This window comes from Rana temporaria, chromosome 13 (assembly GCF_905171775.1).
Source record: "Rana temporaria chromosome 13, aRanTem1.1, whole genome shotgun sequence".
In the NCBI taxonomy this organism is placed as follows: domain Eukaryota; kingdom Metazoa; phylum Chordata; class Amphibia; order Anura; family Ranidae; genus Rana; species Rana temporaria.
Window position 1 is genome coordinate 52,615,837 of NC_053501.1, and position 24,933 is coordinate 52,640,769.

Genomic DNA, 24,933 nt, shown 5'->3' on the forward strand with positions numbered 1-24,933 from the left:
ATTGTAGGTTTCACCAACTATTAAAGGCAACATCTTAAAAGAAGAGCATTTCACCTTTCTGTGATTCATACAGCTGTATGTTGGGAGAGCGGATCTTGGAGTCAGATTTCAGTATATCATGGATAATTATGGGGTTTCGTAACGTACTGCAATCAAAAAGGCAAAGCAAGTAAAACCGCAGGAAAGAAGTCCTTACTATGACCCGAACTTGGGAGGAGAAAAACAAATGCTACAGAGAGCTGCAGGCCTGCGGGCAATGTGTAATTTACAACACCTGGCTCAGATATGCCAAGACTGCCAATGACCTCCCAAATCACCCCGAAGCATAAATAACACCTACAGAAGAGAAAAAAATGGCTACAAACTTCAAAAGCAGCTGAAAGACACAACACTGGCTTATTAGCGGTTTTACTGCTCAGAAAAGAGCAAGCATAACCAAATAAATTTGTTGGAAACACAAGTGTAATAAACAGATAAGCAAAACGAACAACCAAAAAAAGCAGTAGTCCTCATGTACACTGCTGCTGGTAAACGGACGTTTAGGAGCAGTTGGGCATTTATTTTTTGGCTGCCCCTGAACTCTCCTGTTATCCTATCGGTACATGTACAACAGGGTCATTTTGTTTCTAGGCAATTGGGTTTAAAGGCTTTTTTTGGATCGCAAAAAAATGGGTTCAGAAGCTGTGTTTAGAGGCATTTCAAGCGCCAAACGCGGCTAAACGCGGCATAACTGACTTTTTCAAATGTGGGTTACTATCTGTCAAGTTGAATTGTTCAGGAGAGGTTGTAAAAACGTCCCGTGTACATGAAGCTTTACAGCCGTTTTTCATTTTAACAAATATATATATATATAATTTTTTTAAATGCTTCTAGATGCAAAACGCGGCTAAACGCGACATGTAAAGCATTGATTCCGAGCATGCGTGTTTGTACTTTTGTGTGACAGATTTGTATACCGACCATACGAAAATCTGACGTCAAACCGATGTCCGCCAAAAATTTACTAGCATGTCATTCAACATTTGTTGGCAGAAAATTGGACAACAATTGTCAAAAGGAGCGTACGAATGGTAAGATTATAGGTCAACAGACAATCCCCTGCCAACAATCTGTGTGTACGAGGCTTTAGGCTCAGTTTACACTCGTTCGACTTGTCATGTGACTTTGGCCACTATGGCCCTTGTCACATGATCGGACTGATCGTGTCTGCCCGTCCATTTTTTAGGGGGACCCGATTAGGCCACCCATTGCCCTCTATGGAGAGGGGGATGCCAGCGGATAAGTGTTCGCTGACAGCCGAACTGACAAAATCCAATGAAAACAGACGTATGACAATGCGGCCGCCATCCGTCCTGCAGGTCGGATCGATGAAAAACAGACAGGCTATCCGTTTTCATCCGATCTCCCCATAGAGGAGAGCAGGACTGACAGGTCCGTCTCCACACAGTAAGCAGAGATGGACCTGTCATCCTCCTGCTCAGCGGAGTGATCCCTGCTGAGCAAGCGGAGTCCATCAAAACTGATCTGCCCCTTGTAAAAGGGGCCTAAAGTCCCACAACAAGTCATACCTCACCCTTCTATTTCTCTAAATGAATGCAAGGCCTTCTCTGATTGTTTAAAGTGGTTGTATACCCTCCGGTTCTAATTTAACCATGCATATGGTTTTGAATATCAAACAGTTCTAAAACGATCGAGCGCTATGGTTTGAACTACATTCGTTTACTCACTGTTTTAGAGATGATCGTGTAAAATCATTTCTGCTGTTATATCCGCGCCATGTTAGTTGTGGTCTTCCTTGTTTAGTTCCCTTTCTACTTCCGCCCACAGTTTCTTCTGCGCTGTGTAATCCCGCGCGCGTTTATCTGGCACTTCCCTTTAGTTCTCCTTATTTGATAATCGCGCCGTCTGTCTCCTTTAGCCGTGTGACGTTGGAGTCACATGGTAACCATGATCCTCTTGGGGGTGAAGATAGCTGCCTAACCATCGCAGGATTTCGGGGCCGACATCAACAGGAAATGACGCAGCCCCGACATAAACAGAGAATGTATCCGGCTGGGTCTCGGCTTGCCAGATTTAACAACGATACGGCGCCTACGCATGTCTACGTCATACAGCGATTTATAGGGAAACAATGCAGGTAGGCAAAAATAACACATTGCATGTGATTAAGGAGATTAATAGACATATTTAAATGTAAAGTTAAATTTTTGGGTATACAAACGCTTTAAGTTTGAAACATGGGCAGTAACATCATAATCTCTACCTCATTCAATAGGAGAATGCCTGTAACTCATTCTGGAAAATGCAAAGCGTTCTGAGAATGGGAGCCCATTCCAAGAAGACAATCCCCCTTGTGGTTAATATGATGCAAGGCAGCCAATCAGCACAGGACCCAGAAGACAATGTAGTAGCAGAGGCTACTATAGTAATTTCCAGCTTTCATAAGCAATTCACAGGTATGGCATATGCATACATACATTGGTCCAAGCTGGACCAATAGAAAAGACTCACATATACATAGTGCATTACAGCACTATATAATGCGTTCAAGCACCAAGTAATGCCTAGGTAAAAAGGTTTGACACAAGCAACAGGTGCATCCTATGCAAAAAAAGCTTCTTAGTCTTCCTCAACACAAATGGACTTCCTCAGGGGCTCCCCAAGAAATATTTTCATCAATAGCAATTTGTTTAGCAATGATGCTTCTTGATATTTGTAGAATATGAAGGTCAGTTTTGCTTGATTAGTCCCTGTCTAAACTTTTTCACTTTAGGCCTGGTTCACACCTATGCATTTTTAGTGCATTTTGCAGATTTGCACGGCAGTCCATTTAGCATGGTTTCCTATGGAACACGTTCTGTAGTGCAAAAAACAGTAAAAATGCATATGTGCAGGGCTGGTAGATGTTTACTTTTTTTCTATGATACCCACCCTGCGTGGCAAAGTTGTTTACCTTTTTTTCTTTTTGTACTATGCAAACATTAATAAAAATAAACTTACAAAAAAAAATAAAAAAATGCATAGGTGTGATCAAGGCCTTAAAGTGAAGCTGGGGAAGTCACACTGCAAGTCTATGGATTGTTAATTGTTTTGGACTTTATATAGATCTTTACACTATAGAAGTTGTGTTAAAATGGAACTTACTCTCCCAATCAACATTGAATATGTTTAAGCCTTGTGCTGCTAGCATCAGTAAAATAGACAGGAAAGTACTGTATATCATATTTACATGTTTTACACTTTTATTTAATTTTTTTATTCCTTTAGCAACTTTCTGGTTTCTTGTCAGGGCAAATGATGCCAGACGTCCCAAGAGTATTCAGGATGGGGGGAGAGGAGAAGAAGTTTTCTCAGCGAAGCACATTCTCCTTCATTCATGCTTGAGCTAAGGGCAGATGGATTCCAGGACGTAAAATGCTACATAAATTATTTGCCCTTACTCAAGATGGCCACAACCAGAAATGCTAGGGGGGGGGGGGGGTCAAAGTGATTTCTCAACAAAATAAAGCATGGAATCATGGATGGATGGGAGAGTTTGCTTTGAATATTAAAAATGTATTAAAATTATTATTATTATACAGGATTTATATAGCGCCAACAGTTTGCGCAGCGCTTTACAACATCAGGGAAGACAGTACAGTTACAATACAATTCAATACAGGAGGGATCAAAGGGCCCTGCTCGTTAGAACTTACAATCTAAAATAGTGTTTTTGGTTTGTGGTGCTCGGATGCAATGAAAGTCTGCTTACATTTTGTGTACACAGCATTGCATAGGATTAGATTAATGAATGCTACCTTTTTCACGCTTTGGATATATATTAATAAGAGTTGGCAGCTGATTTTTTTTTTAAAGTGTATTATATTTTTTCCCCAAACTCTTTCTGCAGCATGTTCTATGAATGAGTTACAAACCAGACCAAGCAAAACACTTTCTAACATGTCACCATCAGACCTATGTCCAGCATCAAACCCCAGAGAACGAAATGAAAAAAGATCAACTTACCCAGCTGGATATGCAACAAGGCCGGTCTTCGGGTCACAGGAGAGACTTCTTCCAGCTGACACCGTGATACCCAGGACCTTCTCCAATGTCACCTGTCACAGACAAATCAAAGTTACAAGCTTAGCACACCGACAGCTGGACTACTTGTGGGAGAGAGCCCTGTACACACATCAAGACAAAGAATCACTGTTATATTCTGCAACTACTAAAACGGAACTGATGAAATGTTAAAACTGAACTCTGGCATCTCTAAAAATGTTACCTTGCTGTGTACCCCTCCCCCCCCCCCCCCCCCCCCGGGGACAAATGCACATTTGTCTAGGAGGTAATAAATCAGTTGAATTAATTAGCTTTATACACATTTGCATGCTTCCACCTTTCTTTATGCCAGATCCTCTAAGGCTTCTCTTCCCTTGCTTGACTGGTCTCAACTTTCCATCATCTTCATGTACAATGCAGGGCGAGCGATCCTGCTTTGTAAATGAAGACGTTGAGGGTCAGCCCATATTCCAGGAACGTCAGAAAAATGCCAGGGGAGCAAGGAATAAAGTATTGTCCCTATTCCAATCCCCCAGACAACATTAATGTGTATCCCTTGACATTCTTGTGTGTGTGTGTGCGCGCGCATGACTTTGTAAGGGGGCGAGAGTTAAAGGGGTTGTAAAGGAAATTTTTTTTTCCCCCTAAATAGCTTCCTTTACCATAGTGCAGTCCTCCTTCACTTACCTCATCCTTCCATTTTGCTTTTAAATGTCCTTATTTCTTCTGAGAAATCCTCACTTCCTATTCTTCTGTCTGTAACTCACCACCGCAATGCAAGGCTTTCTCCCTGGTGTGGAGAAAACCTCTTGAGGGGGGAGGGGGCAAGCAGGAGAGTCAGGACGCTCTTTACTTTGCAGATAGAGAAAGGAGCTGTGTGTTAGTGGGCGTCCTGGCACTCCTACTCGCCCCCTCAAGAGGCTTTCTCCACACCAGGGAACAGGAAGTGAGGATTTCTCAGAAGAAATAAGAACATTTAAAAGCAAAATCAAAGGATGAGGTAAGTGAAGGAGGACTGCACTAAGGTAAAGGAAGCTATTTGGGGAAAAAAAATGTTTTCCTTTAAAACCCCTTTAAGGTCATTTGATGGGGTGGGGGCACGGTGTGAATTCCCACTATTAAAGCGGTTGTATACCCGCTGTCTTTTTTTTAAACCTGAAAAGCAAAAGCCATTATCAGCTAGTATGCACTGCATACTAGCTGATTATGAAATACTTACCTTGGAACAAGGTGAGAGGAACCCACCTGGTCCACGCCGAGGGAGATGTCATCTTTCCTTGGCGTAAGGTTTAGGAGATATTTTTTATACCTACAGGTAAGCCTTATTATAGGCTTACCTGTGGGTTAAAGTGGTAGTACAGAGTTTACTACCACTTTAATTGAGTTACCTGTTTCTGTCTGTTGGCTACTTGTGCTAACTCTGGGAGGTCCCTATGATGGGATTAGCTTTGTGTCAACTTTAGCTAGTTCTCTAACCATTGTGTGATGTTTTGGGTAAATATTTGGTTTTATTGTTCATTTAGAGACTGGCCTACTTTTGAAGTGTATAAAAAAAACTGTATTTCTGTTCAATAAACCGTCATTTGTTTGGATTTAACCTCAACATCTTGTCTATGTACGATGCTTGGGGTAAAAGGGCTGGTATTAGATCTCGGTCTGCCAGAAGGGTTTGGAGAGCAGGAGGCACCGTTTGGCAGTAGCACCTAAGCAGGGTACAAAGCGTTCCATCACAGTTTATGTTCCCCAAAATGGCAGGGCTTCGTTACGCAATAATCTTATACACATTTAGCACACAGGCTCAATTCACTATGCTGCAAAGGTTGTATAGTTTCCCATAACTGTCCTTATTTTCAGTGTCAGGATTGCTGCTCCCATTGACTGTCATTGCTGAAAAGAACTGCTATTATAGCAAATAACAATCCTCATAACTTCATTAATTTAGTCTAGTGGTGGTTACTGGCACAAGGTTAGGAAGTTTACAGATAAGTAACCACAAGGTACATTTTAGCACTGTGTTACATTTTTAAAAAGTAATGGGAGCACCCAACCAGGCTCACTCCCTAGCCGCTGCTGTGTGTGTCCATTCACATACAGAGCCACGGTTCAGCCCTGCCCCCTCTCTCCTTATTGGCTCACTGGTTGTGATTGAAAGCAGCCAATGAGGTGGGAGAGTCCCTGAAGAACCAAGGGTCTTCTGCACATTGCTGGTTCGATAAGGGGCTCAGGTGAATAATAGAGGGGGCTGCTGCACGGTGAAGCGTTTTTTTTTTTATGCATAAAGGAAAAAAAACTCATGGAATTAATAGTGACATCTGAGTGAAAGGGTGTATATACACACACACACACACACACACACACACACACACACATTATTGCACTGTGAACAAACCTGACTGAAAGCTACACATTGAAACCCAATGTGCTCTGACTAGCCTTAGGCATTCCGAATGCCTAGTTGGTCCATAAACATGAAATGTTCTGCTCAGCCCAAAATTCCTGATTATTATTATTATTTTTTAGGTACCGTATTTATCGGCGTACACCGCGCACTTTTTCCCCCTGAAAATAGGGGGAAAATCACCGAGCCGTCATCTACTCTCGGCTCTCACTCGGCTGTCACGTCACACACGCACAGTCCCACCTCCGCCACCAGCATTGGACCAGTGTTCTGTCTGTCACAGGAGATGGACCAATGGCGATGGCGGAGGCGGGACTGTGCGTGTGTGACGTGACAGCCGAGTGAGAGCCGAGTGGAGATGACGGCTCTGTAAATTCACATCAGTCCCTACCCTCAAGGAGCTTACAATCGAAGGTCCCTAACTCACATTCATATACTAGGGCCAATTTAGGCATGAAGCCAATTAACCTATCAGCATGTCTTTGGAGTGTGGGAGGAAACCGGAGTACCCGGAGGAAACCCACCCAGGCACAGGGAGAACATGCAAACTCCAGGCAGGTAGTGTCGTGGTCGAGATTCGAACCAGCGACCCTTTTTACTGCTAGGCGAAAGTGCTACACAGAAGAGACGGGTATGACCAGTCAGTTGTATCACCAAACAGCAGACCTTCCATAAACAGGATATTGTTGCTTGGCCAGACCAAAGAACTAATTTTGGTCTACTGGTAGCTTGAAGAGAACCGGTTAACTATTTTAAGGTGGAACTTCACTCTCCCATTAACATTATTTTGAAACTCATGTTGCTAGCCTTAGTATATAGATAGGAAAGTACATCATATTTACTGGTTTTAAACTTTTTTTTTCGTTTTTCAGTTACTGGTTTCTTGCCTAGGCCAATAAGGCCATACATCCCAGCAGTCTTAAGGAGAGGAGGAGGGTTTTTGTCAGCTATGAACATTCTCCTGAATTGCATGCTTGAGCCAAGGGCAGATGGATTCCAGGAAGAAAATGCTACATGAATCATTTGCCCTTACTCGAGAAATGCTAGAGGTTGTTTTTCAAAGTGATTTCTCAACAAAATAAAGCATAGGGACATGGATGGATGGGGGAGTTTGCTGATTTGTAGTGCTCAGATGCAGGTTTTAAATATTAGAAATGTCCCACCCAAGATCAAGTTCCCAGAGATGCCCATTGTGATCTATTCTCTATGCTCCTCTCTGAAACCAGCTTGATGTGGTCAATAGATATAAGACTTCTGGACCAGGGCTGATCCTAGGGTCACATGCGTCTGGGTGCAGAAATATTTCTGGTGCCCCACATGGGCGTAGTCATTTTACTAACTCCTCCCCATTTACCACCAGCGCCCCAGCACTGTCAGTGTGACACCTCTTGGTACATCTCATTATACATGACATCTGTAGCTGCACTACTGAGGCACAGAAATGGGCAGGGGCTGTGTATCCCATGCAATCCATCATGCCATAAAACATCTAGAGCAGGGGCAGCCCAGAGCACATGTAAAGGGATGCTGGGGATGCCCTCCTCCTGCACACAGCACAATGAACACTGTGACTCACCTCGGTTCTATCTCTGTGCTACCCGAGATAGAGATGGGAGGGGGAGGCATTCCAACTGGAGTTGGTGGAGACAGAGCGGGATCCAAGACTCCCAGTGTGAGGAATTCATTCCTGCACATCAGCACTCAGCAGCCACTGAAAACTAGAACCCTTGTGTCGGGAAGAGGAAAGGCCCCTCCCCCGAGCACTGCCAGGCTGGACGGGCTGCCCTATGCTCACACATCAGTTCTGGATGGACACACACCTATGCTCAGAACACTAGTTCTGGATGGACACAAACAAGGAGAGAAGGAGGGAGGGGAGAGCTCTGGCACTACGGCACCCCCACTTCTGCAGGCGCCTGGGTGTAAAGCACCCTGTGCACCCTGCCTAGGATCGGCCCTGCTTAGTACCACCAAATGCCATCAGCTTGTTCTGTTAGAATGCTCTCATTGGACACTGAAGCACTCTCACTGAACAGGCAAAAGGCATTTATTACCAAAATTAGAAGGTCGGGATACAATATGGAACCAAGTAAAGCAAAAGCCGAACTCTTGAGATTGATTCCTTTTTACATCTATATACAGTATATAAACAGGTGACAGGTTCACTTTGAAGTAAAATATTAAACACAAATGCGTGTTTATCTGGTCTTTGCATCTCCGATGACTCCTTGACTGACATCTCTACTGATATGAGAGACACCCAAAGTAGATGATAGGTTTTATTATCAAGTTTAAACTTGGACGTGTTTATACTAGGAAGGTGGATCGCTGTTTTTAGGAGAGGATTCTTTTGAAATCCTATCGTCTCATCTTTGGATATATTCCAGACAACTACGCCCTGTGTCTTCCCACTTGGTATCTAAAAATCTATCCTTCTTGTGACCTCCAGGCAAATGTCATTTCAACAAACTGTGAAGCCTCAAAATTGTAGATTTCAAACAACTTTCTGAATCATCTCTTGAGGGCTCTAGTGTTACCAAAGCAAGCTTTTTTTCTCTAAATTATGAAGTTGTCAAAACAATAAAAAATAAAATAAAAAAAGTAAAGCACTTATCTATAACCCAGAGGCAACCTGACCAATGCAGCGTTGCTGATGACTACAACCGTTTAGCATGCTGTCCTAGAACTGATCCCCCAATGGTCAGAACGTATTTCAGCCTGCTTGAGAAACAATGCTGTACCAGGGTATAAAACAGGTTTCCTGGCAAGTCACATCTTGTACAGATGGCAGAACAATAAGGCTTCATTTCCATGGACGCATTTAAAGCCACTTTTTTTGCCTTTTTTACAGCTTAAAAACGCCTGTCCATGTTTTTTTTTTTAGCTGGAGCTCAAAAACGCAGCGGTAGCGTTTTTGCGCGTTTTTTTAGCGTTTTTGAGCGTTTAACGTCTGGCGTTTTTACAGCTCTAAGGCTGGAGCTTCAGAACGCACCGGTCCTGTTTTTTTTTTGCAGCTTAAAAACGGCTCAGCCATCTACAGCTCAAAAACTTCATGGTGGGCATGAGGCCATAGACTAACATGGAGAGCCGTTTTTAAGCTGCCAGAGAAATGATCAGTCTAGAATTTTAATGGTAGGTTTATTTAACCACTTAAACACAGGGCACTTTCAACCCCCTTCCTGCCTAAGCCATTTTTCAGCTTTCATCGCTGTCACATTTTGAATGACAATTGCGCGGCCATGCAACACTGTACCCAAATGAACTGTTCATAATTTTTTCCCCACAAATAGAGCTTTCTTTTGGTGGTATTTGATCACCTCTGCGGTTTTTATTTATTGCGCTATAAACAAAAGAAGAGGGACAAGTTTAAAAAAAACAAAAAAAATTAAAACAATATTTTTTTACTTATTGCTATAATAAATATCCATTTTTTTTTTTCAGTTTAGGCCGATACGTATTCTTCTACATATTTTTGTTTAAAAAAAAAAAAGCGCAATAAGCGTATATTGATTGGTTTGCGCAAAAGTTATAGTGTCTACAAAATATGGGATAGAATTATAGCATTTTTATTATTTATTTTCTACTAGTAATGGTGGCAATCTGCAATTTTTATCGTAACTGCGATATTGCAGCGGACACATCGGACACTTTTGACACATTTTTGGGACCATTCACATTTATACAGCGATCCGTGCTATAAAAATGCACCGATTACTGTATAAATGTGGCTGGCAGGGAAGGGGTTAACACTAGGGGGCGATCAAGGGGTTAATGTGTTCCCTAGGGAGTGATTCTTACTGTGGGGGGAGGGGACTGACTGGGGGAGGTGACCGATCGGTGTCCCTATGTACAAGGGACACACCATCGGTCTCCTCTCCCTGACAGGACGTGGATCTGTGTGATTACATACACAGATCCACGGTCCTGCTCAGTTACTGGGAAATCGCAGGTGCCTGGCAGACATCACGGCCGCCAGGCACGCGCATCGGGTTCCCAGTGATGTGGCGGGCGCCCCCTAGTGGCTCGGGAAGGCGTAACGTCATATGACGTCTGCCCAGAACAAGAGGCTCATCGTCCCGCCGTCATATGACGGTGGGCTACTGGTTAAACACTGAGAGACAGAAGAACAAAAATATCCAGAAAAACGCATTTCAATAAAGTTATAAATTGATTTGCATTTTAATGAGTGAAATAATTATTTGACCCCCTATCAATTAGCAAGATTTCCGGCTCCCAGGTGTCTTCTATACAGGTAACAAGCTGAGATTATTCGCAAATGGAAAAAAAAGAAAAAAACACAAAATAACTGTCAATCTCCCTTGGTCTGGGGGCTCCATGCAAGATCTAACTTGGTGGAGTTTCAATGATCATGAGAACGGTGAGGAATCCGCAAAAAAATACACGGGAGAATCATGTCAATGATCTCATGGCAGCTGGGACCATAGTCACTAATGGCCCGTACACACGATCCGAATCTCGGGGCGAAAACGGTCATCCTAGCAAGAATGGTACGATTTTCAGATAGTGTGTACACTACTTTCGAGAGCCGATCAGGAGAGTTGATCCGATATTATTGGATCCGACAAGCTTGAAAATTTTCCTTGTACGATAGCAGATCGTACGATTTTCGTTTAGTCAGTACAGTTGTCATCCGAATTACAACACAGCATGACTTTCAATTTATCTTTCTGTCGTACGAGAATTTTCGTGACTTTAATAACCTATTCAATTTCTACTAGCGACTATTAAGCGAAAAAATGTCGTACGATCTGTCATATACGATATTTGGATCGTGTGTACTGGGCATTAGAAAACAATTGGTAACACTACGCCGGGAAGGACTGAAATCCTGCACTGCTCAAGAAAGAACATGTACAGGCCTGTCTGAAGTCTGCTATTGAACATCTGAATGATTCAGAGGAGAACTGGGTGAAAGTGTGCCCAGACGAGACCAAAAATCGAGCTCTTTGGCATCAACTCAACTCGCCGTGTTTGGAGGTGGAGGAATGCTGCCTCTATGACCCCAAGAACACCATCCCCACCGTCAAACATGGAGGTGGAAACCTTATTCTTTGGGGGTGTTTTTTTGCCAAGGGGACCTGACAACTTCACCGCAGTTGTAACACTAATGCTGGCCATACACTCCACGAAAAATTGTCCGAACGAACTTTCGAAAAACGAACGTTCGGTCGTGAGCGCAAACGATAGTGCCATCATGTAATGACCGATAAATCGTTCAGTGAACATAAATAAAAAAATATATATATTTTTTTTACATATACCTAGTGCAGAAAGTTTGGACGGGAAACACATTAACCTTCCGATTTATCGTTCGTTCGGCAGAAAATTTCCAAACTTGTCCTTCGTTTTTTGGGCTCAAAAACTTCCCAACGATTTTCGATTTTGTGCCCATTAACTGTTCGAAAGACGAAAGATCTTTCTGAATGACCGAATTTCGGCCGAAGTTTCGTATAGTGTATGGACAGCATAAGAGTTTCGCTTGTCTCCTGCTGCTGCCCAGAGCCCTGAGAACATACGCCTTATATGATGCACCATAACACGCGTAGGTCAAGCCAAAGATCAAAGCAACGCGCTACTCCATAAAAACCAGCTAGACTATAGTAACTCATTAAACATAAGCCAACTGCTCTCTCCGAATTCACCTCTTGCCATTTGTGACCCTACATCTCTGGCATCAATTTATTTTAGAGCTCAATATTCAAAAGGACACCTGGTTTTAATCTTGTAAATCGGAGCTTGAAGAAAAGATGCACAGAGAAAAAAAAAAAAAAAATATGCAAGCGACTGCTGACCTCTTACTGAAAATGCAAGTGTTCTGCTTGTCCCTGGCTTTAATAGGAGGTACTGACCCAAAAAAATATGCATATATGAAAAGTATGTATAAGGTCAGAAGTCCATCTATGCATACTGGATCAGCATAACAACAGCATTTTTAGTAGGAGGGGTCATTAATAACCGCATTCATACTTAATGTGACATTATGGGGGTTATTTACTAAAACTGGATAGTGCAAATCTGGTGCAGCTCTGCATAGAGACCAATCAGCTTGCAGGTTTTTTTCATTAAAGCTTAATTGGACAAGCTGAAGTTAGAAGCCGATTGGCTACCATGCACAGCTACACCAGATTTTGTACTTTCCAGTTATAGTAAATTAACCCCTAGGACTCAGAGCCACGGTATCACTGCGCCTGGTAATGATACAATGGTTTAGGTGATATTACAATATGTACTTATTTATGAAAGTACCCTCGCCCCTTTAGGTGATGGTGGGGACTGCCAAGACTGTACTCTTAATAGATTGGACAGTATGTCTAATGTTTATTAGACATGTGCATAACAAAAAATGTATTTTTGTTTCGTTTCGTCTCGTTCCGTAGATTGGTAAAGATTCTTAATTTCGTAAGACGCAAGTTTTCCTATTCGGACCCGTTCGTATTTTCGTAACAGTTTTATTTTCGTTCATACTGAATGATTCGTAATTCTGTCTAATTTATTTTCGTTGATTCGAAATTCGGAATTTTGTTAGATAATAATTTTCGTTTAATGGATTCTGTGACAGACTCACCCGGGACAGAGGCTTTTGGAGGGGACAGAATGCTCGCCTCTTGCCTTGCGATCATGGGCCCTGGCATTTGGGTCGTAATTTTGTACTTTCGTAAATACTTTGCGGTGCGATCATTCGCAATCTTGTATTTTAGTTTCATTTTCAACACGTGGCTAATCCATATTAAGATAGACTTTCTCTTAAGCCCCGTACACACGGTCAGACTTTTTGCTAACAAACGTAAAAATTCGCATTTACCAAAAAATCCGACCGTGTGTACGTTTCAAAAGTCCGGCCAACTCCCTTTGGACAAAAATCCACGGAAAAGTTTGTTTGAAGTCTGATCGTGTGTACGAGGCTTTACACTGGCCAATGTGACACAAAAGAGATAAGCTGATTGGCTAAGATATTAAGTAAGATACATCACTCACTAACTACACTGCCCATTCGAAAGAACGATACGAGTACACAAATTTACGAACAGACAAAGAAACAGATTTACAAAAACACACAAATGAAAATACGAACATACAAATGAAAATATGAACAGACAAAGGATTTAAAATACGGAATGCAAATCGTTCAGTATAGATGTCATATTCGTTCTTTTGCGGTTTCGATGTTTCGTATATTAGTAAGATTGTCCAATCGTACATTCGTATTTTCGCTTGTTCCTTATTTTGCTTATTCGCAATTCCGTAATTTTCGTATTTTGGTTCTTTCAGCTTTTCGGATGTTCAAATTTATCCGAATGTACGAATACTAACAAATTCGTAAGAAAATCTATTTGTTACGAACGGGAACGCACATGTCTAATGTTTATGCTAGTGGGAGTTGAGCAATTAGCAGTTTCACATTTTGATTTTTGACTCGCGTGAGTAGGCGGTGCTGGTGGTGACGGGGCAGGTTTGAAGTTCTCCTTGTTTATTAGAGCAGTGTTTCTCAACTCCAGTCCTCGGGGCGCACCAACAGGTCTTGTTTTCAGGCTTTCCATTATTGTGCACAGGTGATTTTATCAGTTTCACTGCCTTAGTAATTACCACAGCAGTTTGATCTGAGGGAAATCCTGAAAACATGACCTGTTGGTGCGCCCCGAGGACTGGAGTTGAGAAACACTGTATTAGAGCATAACTTTTGTGCCATATGCAACATGGAAATCCTTGGCTGGGAACGGGTTACGAAAAGAGACAAGGGGAGGGGTGGACGGTAAGAGGGAGGGGCTCTCTTAGGGCGGTATGGTCTTGTGTGACTTTAGACCAGCCTTCGGGATTTAATATTTCTGTACTTTTGTATATCTCTTGTTTTTGTCACTTAATAAAACAGAATAAAAAAATAAAAAAAAAAGCATGCTGAGCTCCCTTATAAAAACAGTCAGCCAAACTGATCATCTCACAGTGAAAGGCCTCCCAGTTGGACTCCGGCTTTTACACTGTGCAGAGAATTGTAGGAAAAAAATGTAGGTAATTAAATTGGCAATATCTTTTTAAACAGGCACATCAAGTTTCAATGCATATGCTAAAATATTATAGATTTTTTTTTTTTTTTAATATCCCAACGTTCTGCTTTAATATGGAAAAAGGAAAATACTGAATAGCTATTTTGCTGACTAAGGAATCCCTCTGCGCTCGGCCAGTCCTGGCAGTAGTGAAGAAGGAATATGATCTCCAGCTGTACAGATTCCGAAAACAGCTGCTCTGATCCCAATCTTCCTCCAAAATATACACAGAGGTCACTGTGAACACACTGCCTGCCATGTTCAAAGGGTTCCAGCCATTTTATTTACATGCTGGGCTCATTCGTTCTCACATCAAGTACATGTGAATAGAGCCTGGGCTCTTCTCCTATCCTGTGCCTTGGAGGTGTACAGTGCCATCTCTTCGGTATGTTGATGTGGCTTGCTATATTAAAAATTATAAAAGAACTTAAAGTAGTTGCAAAGACTAAACTTTTACCTTAATGCATTCCTTGCATTAAAGTGGAGTTCCACCCATAAATATAACATTACATCAGTAGTTTTAAAAAAATGTCAGTCCTTTAAGAATTTTTTTTTTTTTTTAGATGCCTTCAAAGTGTTGTTGCTAGGCAGAATAGTTAATCTTCCCTCTTCCTGCACCTAGGTGCTTAATGCTTCCTAACCTACACCGCACAGACTCCTGGGAATGTAGTGGGTGTAACTTTCTAGGAGTCTGTGCACTCCCCAGTCTCAAAGAATCATGTGACTTGGACAGTACAGGTGCTGAAACCTGATCTGACACTGCTTGTGCAGCACTAAGCATGTGCGAGATTTGCAAGGCTGAAATCCAGGAAGTCATACAGTCTGGCTTCATGATGCACACACTTAAGATGGCCCCAGTCAATTTCTATTTTATAAAGTGTCTAAATGCTGTAACAACCTAACAAAACGGACCTTAGTTTACAGAGTAACTTTACTAGAATACATTAAGCTTGTGTATTACAGGGGTATTTATGTTTAAAAAGTGAAATTGTGGCCGGAACTCCGCTTTAAGGTAAAAAAAAAAAAAAATTAGGCATCACCCCCCTCACCCCCTTTTACTTACCCTGAGACATCATTCGACCCAGCACCGTGCACATCTGCATATCTTGTCTCCCCTCACTTCCAGGTCTCACTGGCTTTGCTGGGGCACCTGGCTCTCAGTGCTGTCAATCAAAGCCAGTGACGAGGGAGTGGGGGGGGGCGAGTCCCAATGTGTGTCTAAGGTCGCAGCAGAGAGATGCGAGCACACGAGAGCCCCAATGGGAACCAGCTTCCCATGGGGGCACTGGCCAGAGAGGAGGGGCCAGGAGCCCTGGCAGGGGACCACTGCTCTTTGTGATTCCATTGCATAGAGTAGGCAAGTATAGACATGTTTGTTATTTAAAACAATAAATAATAATAATTTACATTTACACTCGCTTTAAACAGGATCTTCACCGTAGAAAAAAAATCTGTTGCTGATTTAAAAAAAAAAAAAAAAGGACATTGACCTAGTGTCCAGGGAGCCAGAGCTGTCCTCACCCGGGCCGATTCTTCACCAGCCTTTGAGTCCCCAGTGCTGGCATGTTTACAAAGGGAAGCTGGCTGTGACTTCTTGCAGCTTTTACAGCCGGCTTCCCACTGCCCCCTATAAATGCACTTTGTGAATTGTCCCTCAACCTTCTGGAATCTGTGACATGTCCCAGATGGCTGTGCATAAAGAGGGAGGAGGAGGCCTGAACTTGGGAGTGGGTACTTATCAAAACGAGGTTCCCCCCAAAAAAACGTATTGTGCGAAATGTGGTAGAAGAGTGGGGGAAGAGGGCATTACCAAACGTAAAATCAGGAGCAATTGTGGTATACAGCTTAGTACAATAAAAAGTATAATAAATAAGAATTTAAACGGACCTTTGACTTGGAGGCATTTAGCTGGTCTCCTCACTAAAAAGTAATAATAATATAGTACTATGACGTCCAAGATCAAAAGGAGATACTTTAAAAAACGTACGTTATCTCATACAGCGGGGTTATTGCATGCATTAAAGCTGTAATAAACCACAAATGTCATCTATGGCAGCTTACTAATCAGTAGATATGGTGGCTGCATTTGTTTTCTTTCAGGCTTTTTTCCCCCTCTGTTTTCACCTGGTGATCTGACCAGTAACACACCTCCTATATTAGAGTGCCCCCACTGTGGATGAATTAGCAACAGATAAGAGGTTTACTGTTGAGGTTGCCATACACTTTAAGAACAAAGTACAGTAGGCTCAACAAGTATTGCAAAGTGGATCAATGCTATTGTCAGACCAATACAAAGCGCATTGGGTCTGCCCACACACAATAATTCAGTTGAGTGTGGACATTGGTAAGCAGAATCACCCACTGCTTCTCACCACTCCAATGATAAGACCTCCTTGATAAAGTTTACAACTCTACTCCCCACCCTAGTAATTCCTCTTGTTGCAGCCGGAGTGGTGTCCATCATCCTGTTGGATCTCAGTTTTCCTCCGATTGTGTAGAAAACAACAGGGCAGGTCTGACCCCTATTAACAGGGCTGGACTGGGACAAAAATTTGGCCCTGGACTTCATCCAGACTGGCCCACTTTAAAAGGACTCTCCCATGGTGGCCGGACCACTCCCGCACCCCCCCCCCCCCCGGCCACTCAAGCCCCCTCTCCCCTTTCACTAGCCACTAGCTGTTCTACTTTATTAGAGTAGAACGGTTGGTACTGGTACTATAGGCAGTACCAGTGGGTAAGCTAGACATTATTTTACCCGAGGGAAAGAATCAGTTCAGTGCCCCCCCTATGGGACAAGATTAGGCAGAAGTGAGAAACTCCCAGGCCATGTTGAGCTGTTGAGTCAGCTGTCTGTCCCCTCCCCCATGCTCCTCTGTTGTCCCCCCTGCTCCTCTGGTCCTTCCCTGCTTCTTTGTTCCCCCCAGGTGAGCGCTGCGGTAAGGGAGAGACAGAGGAGCAGAGGGGGGACGGCGGTCCGCTGTCACTGAAGCCGGCCCACCGGGGAACTCCCTGTAGTCCCAATGGCCAGTCCATCCCTGCCTATTAATGACCATGGCAATGGCCCAAGTAAAGACAAGAAGGACCAAATACAATAATATAAATACAATACTCTGGTTTGATATTCTGCACTGTACTAAAAACAAAAACTAGTTTAAAACTTTAGCAGCCCCTAAAAATACTATGCCATTAATGGGCAATGTGGTGTCAGCGAAGAGGCCAAGATTGCTGTAATGAGCTCTGAATCTAGGTCATGCCAATTAGCGCAATGAATGTTGTTGTGGGCCAAGTTTGGAGTTATTGTTCTAAAGTTAACAAAGAAAATAATATAGAAAAGCTGATTAGTAACACAACATAGTTGATGACCAGCATTTGTCATTATTCCATATTAACAAGCCAATGCCATGCAAATATTCATAATACAAGCACAGAGATACACAAGTGACCTCAAGGAAAGCCACGTAATGGAAGACAAAGCCTTGCCATGCATACAGAGAATAACTCCGACTATACAGGGCTTTAATTTTTCACCCAGGTATTGCTGGGCTTCCATACTCCAACCCACTATAGTTACATTTTGTAAACTGGGAATCCCCTTTAGTTACGCAATTTTAATTCAGAGACAAGATGCAATCCCCTACCACTCCCATAGGGGACGCTTGATTTTAGTGACGATTAGGTTTTCTCCAAGCTGAACTCCGGCCTTGCCTTCAAGTCTTGCACAGTTTGATCAGCCCCTCTTCCTCTCTCTGGTTTCTTTTCACACTGGCAGCTTCTCACAGTGTGCTTCAGAAGCTGAACCAAGTCAGACAGAACTCACCTTATCCTGTCTGGAGGATGTCCATCATCATTTAGCTTTCTTCTCCATTCTTAGGACTTTTCTACACAAGCTTTGTTCTCTGAAGAGCAGTGTTAATTTCATCAACTAAAATATTTTCGTCTACTAAGCCAACACTATTTTAGTCTACTAAAATACAACTAAGACTAAAACAATTCAGATGACTAAAATATGACTAACACTAAAATAACATTTTAGGAAAAAATGACCGACTAAAACTAAATTGAAATTTACATCACAGCGGCTAAATCTGCGTCTGTAGTGCATGTTCAAACCTTAAAGCGAAGTTCCACCCAAAAATAGAACTTCCTCTTTTCGGAACCCTCCCCCCCTCCGGTGTCACATTTGGCACCTTTCAGGTGGGTGCAGATACCTGTATAAAACAGGTGTTTACACCACTTCCGGGTATTGACTCCCGTGGGAGTCACTCCCCTTTGCGTCCCCCCTTCGCTGTCTTCTAGGAAACACACAGCTCCCAGGAGATAGCGGGGACCTGCGAGTGCACGACTCGCTGCTCACGCATGCGCAGTAGGGAACCGGGCAGTGAAGCCGCAACGATTCACTTCCCAATTCTTTCACCGAGGATGGCGGCGGGGGCAGCAAAGAGACGAGCCATTGTTCGGCTACAGCTGCCGACATCGCTGGACTCCAGGACAGGTAAGTGTCCATTTATTAAAACTCAGCAGCTGCCGTATTTGTAGCTGCTGGCTTTTAAAAAAAAAATTTTTTGCGGGACCTACCATAAATAATAACATGTTATTTCGATTTTTTACTCCAGAAGTATAGAACGTTTGGCAGTTCTAAAGAAATAAATGCATTCAAATTTAACTAAACTCATTCGATTTTAGTTGACTAAAAACTGTACTGGGGATTTTAGTCTACTAAAATATGACTAAAACTAAAGTGGCATTTTAGTGAAAAGACAAACTAAATCGGAAATTTGATGTCATAATTAAAGGAGTTGTAAATAAAAAAAAATGTTTTGCTGAAATGACTGTTTACAGGGTCTAGAGACATAATAGTTAACTGATTCCTTTTAAAAACGATTAAAAATAGATAAAAATTAGTCATATAATGTACCTGTAGTTTCTAGTTTCGTTTTTGCATGTTGTTTCCTGCCTTTGTGCTGTACTGAGCCACAGAGCCAATACAGGGCAGTGATGGTTTGGAAAACGAAACTGATTGGTGCTGAGGGGTTTTAGACACACAGTAATCACACCTCCTTCATTAGTGCCACAGAGAGAAAGCTCCCAGTACTGAGGTTATCAGGAAACAGACAACCAGGAAGTGTGGAGATCAGAGAAGAATTACAGTAACTTGAGAGCAAAAACTAACAATGAGGACATGAAAACAGCACTGCATTAGGGTAAAGGAAGATATTAAGATAAAAAAAAAAAAAAAAAAATCCTTTACAAACCCTTTAACACTGCTGAAGAGCAATCAATGTTCAGATTGCTTCTCAGAGTGCATTTGACAGGCAGTGAGGAGGCATTGTATCAGCTCCCCACCGCCTGCGTTACCCCTCGAACTCCACACTAGCATTCTGCAACCAGTTGCAGAGTGGCCCCATTCACATGAATAGGCTGTGCCTGGAGGGCAGTAGCGCCTGCTTAAAGTAACACGTGGTATATTTCCTGCTGTAGCCACGGAGAAAAGCATCATGGCCGTAGCCTCTGCAGCTAAAGGGAAGTAGCAGTTGGGAGGTGGTAAAAACATGGCACAACCACAGGGTTTTACTTCTACCAACTGCTAGTGTGAATTAGCTGCAGAGGCAGTGACGTTGGAAGAAGGGGATAGGATCAGAGGCGTTGCTACGGGGGTGCGGTCCGCACCGGGTGACACCCGCTAGAGGGGTGATAGCAACCGTTTTTTTTTTTTTTTTTTTAGCTGACATGCCCAGCCTGCCCTGTGCAACCCCAGCCTGCCCTGTACCACCCCAGCCTGCCCTGTGCCACCCCAAACTTTCCCATGCCACCCCAACTTGCCCTGTGCCACCCTAACTTGCCCTGTACCACCCCAATCTGCCCTATGCCACCATAACTTGCCCTATACCACCCAAACCTGCCCAATGCCACCCTAACTTGCCCTGTACCACCCCAACCTTTCCCATGCCATCCCAACTTGCCCTATGCCACCCTAACTGCCACCATGTTTTACCGCTGCGGGTGACACCAACCCTAGTGACGCCACTGGATATGATCAGCATCCTGCTGGCACCTACTGCCAGAGAAACAGAGACCCAGGGGGAAGCAGGAACCAGGGAAGGTGAAAAAATAAAAATAAAGCTTTAAAGTTTAGCTCAGACTGTAACACATAACTTCAATACAGAGCTGTTCCTGCAATAGAAGTCTCCAAAGTTGAAGTGCCCAGAGCAGACTGTGTCCAGGGCACGCGGTTTTAGCAGAAGCTTGTGTATTTTTGCATAAACTTGTAACATTTGTCATCTGTATGACAATTCCAGGAGTTTTGTTTTTTCTTAGGAAACCTGCACAGATGAAAATGTGAATACTGCCACCCTTGACCTCTGGGGTTGTACTGCAAACATGCTAATCCAATGGGTTCAGTACGTCGAGTTACAATTCAGGATTCTCTTTGATTTCGCTGCCTGCCCCTATAATTCAGGCTAGCACTGAAGCCAGAGACAACCAGGCACCATAAGCAACAAATCTAATGCCGCGTACACATGATCATTTTTCAGCATGAAAAAAAAATAAAAAGTTTTTCAGCATGTCGAAAAAACTATATTTTCCCAACTTCATCATTAAAATTATGTTGCCTACACACCATCGTTTTAAAAAAAATGATCTAGCAAAGCGCGGTGACGTACAACACGTACGACGGCACTATAAAGGGGAAGTTCCATTCGCCTTTGGGCTGCTTTTAGCTGATTCCGTGTTAGTAAAAGACGATTCGCGCTTTTTTTGTCTGTTACAGCGTGATGAATGTGCTTACTCCATTATGAACAGTAGTTTTACCAGAACGAACGCTCCCGTCTCATAACTTGCTTCTGAGCATGCGCAGGTTTTTTACGTCGTTTTAGCCCACACACGATCATTTTTTACAACTCGAAAAACAACATCGTTAAAAAATGCAGCATGTTGTAATTTTTTTTTTGGTCGTTTTTCAGAACCTAAAAAATAATGTGAAGCCCACACACGACATTTTTGAAAAACAATGTTTTTTTCATGCCGAAAAATGATCGTGTGTACGCGGCATTAGGATCAATTGTAGTGGACAGAAGTAAAAGCAAGGTGACAGCAGACACCGTTTTCAGTACCAACTCTATATTGTATGTTGCTGCCCGCTTTAATCCTGCAGATATGAATTATTCAAGTCTTCCCAATTACATCAGTCATGGATGCAAAATCTAATTATACTGGAATAAACAAGCTCCCAATTATATTTAACACTTGCAGATTTAATAAGAGAAGAACATTATTTTTCCTATTATATTAGAGCTCGTTCACACCTGCCCCAATGGACTGTGTTGGGCAAAATTGCCCAATGCAGTCCCAACTCTAGGACAGGGCAATTTGTGCCTTGCTAATGTTTTAATGCAAGAAAAACAAAAAACAAACCCAAACCGGGACATGTATTTTTGCTCAGCACATTCGATTGCACTGCAACACATAGGATTAAATATAAAAAAGGAAAAAGCACTTGCGGTATGCGCATATAAAACACATCTGCTAGTGTGAATACACCCCTACAGCTATACGGACCCCCTTTTGCCTGCCCAGCTATGATCAGAGCATAGGGCACCCATTAATGCATATACATCACATTACCAAAAGTATTGGGACACCTGCCTTTACACGCATATAAACTTTAATGGCGTCTTAGTCCGTAGGGTTCAATATTAAATTGGCCCAACCTTTGCAGCTATAACAGCTTCAACTCTTCTGGGAAAGCTGTCCACAAGGTTTAGAAGTGTGTCTATGGGAATGTCTGATGATTCTTCCAAAAGTGCATTTGTGAGGGAAGAAACTGATGTGGAGGAGAAGGCCTGGCTCGCAGTCTAATTCATCTTAAAGGTGTTCTTTCGGGTTGCGGTCAGGATTCTGTGCAGGCCAGTCAAGTTCCTCCACCCCAAACTCACTCATCCATGTCTTTATGGACCTTGCTTTGTGCACTGGTGTGCAGTCATGTTGGAATAGGAAGCGGCCATCACCAAACTGTTCCCACAAAGTTGGGAGCATGAAATTGTACAAAATGTCTTGGTATGCTGACACCTTAAGAGTTCCCTTCACTGGAACCAAGGGGCCAAGCCAAACCCCTGGAAAACAACCCCACACTATAATCCCCCCCTCCACCAAATGATCTGGATCAGTGCACAAAGCATGGTCCATAAAGACATGCGTGTAAAGGCAGGTGTCCCAATACTTTTGGTAAAATAGTTACCTATAACATCATCACAGTGAAACGTAAATAAAAATGTCAGTTTAGTCCATATGCATATTCATAAACACATTACTACTGTTTAATGTGTTATTTATTGTTCTCAATTGCAAGTTCTTATATACCATCATAGTCCAAGGTCTCATGCACATGGCCATATGAGTTTAGGCTGCATTCACACCTAAGCGACAGCCGCGTACGCGTGTAGCGGCAGATTTGCCGCGATTACAAATGTTTCTTTTTTTTTTCTAAAGTATTCCCATTGCTGTCTATGGGAAAACGCGCCTGTCGCGTGAAAAAAAGGGTCCGGGACTTTTTTTCAGGCGACAGGCGTTGCGCGTCTATGAGATGTGAACCATCTCCATAGACGGCAATGGGAATTCTCCCCTCTAGCGACAGAAGCGTCCCGCGTCGGGCGTTTTGTCGCTTAGGTGTGAATGCAGCCTTAGACTCCAAATATGCTGGATTCTTTTCTGCCAGAACTTGGCAGGTAAAATCTCTCCAACGTTGCATATGTATGTGCATTTATGCCAGAATATTCATTTATTCTGGCCATTGAAGTGGTAGTAAACACTCTTTTGGAACTTGTGCCTACAGGTGAGCTTACAATATGGCTAACCTATAGGTACAATGAATATCTCTTAAAATGTGCAACATTTAGGAGATATTGACATTAGCAATAGCTAATGATGTCACCGGGGAATGCGTAGTGAGGCTCTGCATTCAGGACATACAGTATCCCTGCTCCATGGCTAGAGCCCCCGTGCACATGACTGACATCATTGCAACCCCGACCAAACGTCAGAGCCTGAGAACCCGGAAGGAAGACTGGGGGAGCAATGACAGCACTGCGCTGGAGGTAGGTCTGCAGGTAAGTCTGTCATAATGTGCTAGGTATGTGGAACATACTAGTATGTGATATATTAAACATGCAATTGCCCAAAATAATTTTTGTTTTGGTGGTTTACCACTTTAACCACTTGCTTACTGGGCACATATACCCCCCTCCTGCCCAGGTGAAATTTCAGCTTCCGGCACTGCGTCGCTTTAACTAACAATTGCGCGGTCGTGCGACATGGCTCCCAAACAAAATTGACGTCCTTTTTCCCCCCACAAATAGAGCTTTCTTTTGGTGATATTTGATCGCCTGTGCGGTTTTTATTTTTTGCGCTATAAACAAAAAAGAGCGACAATTTTGAAAAAAATACAATATTTTTTACTTGTTGCTATAATAAATATCCCAATTTAAAAAAACAAAAACATTTTTTTTCCCTCAGTTTAGGCCGATACGTATTCTTCTACATATTTTTGGTAAAAAAAAAAAATCGCAATAAGCGACTGGTTTGCGCAAACGTTATAGCGCCTACAAAATAGGGGACAGAATTATTATTTGTTATTACTTTTTTTTTTTACTAGAAATGGCGGCGATCTGCGATTTTTATTGGGACTGCGACGTTATGGCGGACACATCGGACACTTTTGACACATTTTTGGCGCCATTCACATTTATACTGCGATCAGTGCTATAAATATGCACCAATTACAGTATAAATGTGACTGGCATTGAAGGGGTTAACACTAGGGGGTGAGGAAGGGGTTAAATGTATTCCCTGCATTGTGTTCTAACTGTAGGTGGAGGGGGGGTGACCGATCTATGTCCCTATGTACAAGGGACACAGATCATTCTCCTCTCTCCCTGACAGCACGCTGTCTCTGTGTAAAACGGCAATGAGAGATGATCTCATATGTTTACATATGAGATCATCTCTCATTGGCCGCACAGATCGCATCGCAAACGGCCACTCTGATTGGCCGTTCGCGGCGATCTGTAATTGGCTGTGTCCAAGGGACAAGGCTAACACAGAGTTTCCCCGCTGCGCGCTCTGGAGCGCGCACGGGGAACGCGCAAAGGGGCGGACGTCAATTGACGTCCACTTGGATTTTGGGATCCGCGCTGTAGCCGTCATTTCACTATAGCGCAGGTCCCAAGCGGTTAAAATGATGTGCGTTTACATATGTTTATGTGTAAATTATGCTCAAGCTCCCTGACGCAGCTTTGATGGTTTTTATGCCTCTAAGGCCACATTCACGCTGGGGCGGTGAGAGCATTGGCGGTAAACCCCCGCTTAGCGGCGCTTTAACATTTTTAGTGGCTCTTTTCAGCCGCTAGCGAGGCGCTTTAAACCCCCGCTAGCAGC

General features: G+C 42.9%; 1 protein-coding gene across 4 annotated transcripts in view; it reads right to left on the reverse strand.

Annotated features, from left to right (window-relative positions):
• The window catches only part of MAPKBP1 (mitogen-activated protein kinase binding protein 1), a 235,117-nt gene that overhangs the window by 138,590 nt on the left and 71,594 nt on the right, over nt 1-24,933 (reverse strand). For all 4 annotated transcript variants that reach the window (XM_040332107.1, XM_040332104.1, XM_040332106.1 and 1 more), the window contains exon 3: nt 4,006-4,097. In XM_040332107.1, the coding sequence (XP_040188041.1) occupies nt 4,006-4,097 (92 nt within the window). The remainder of the gene's footprint in view (nt 1-4,005; nt 4,098-24,933) is intronic.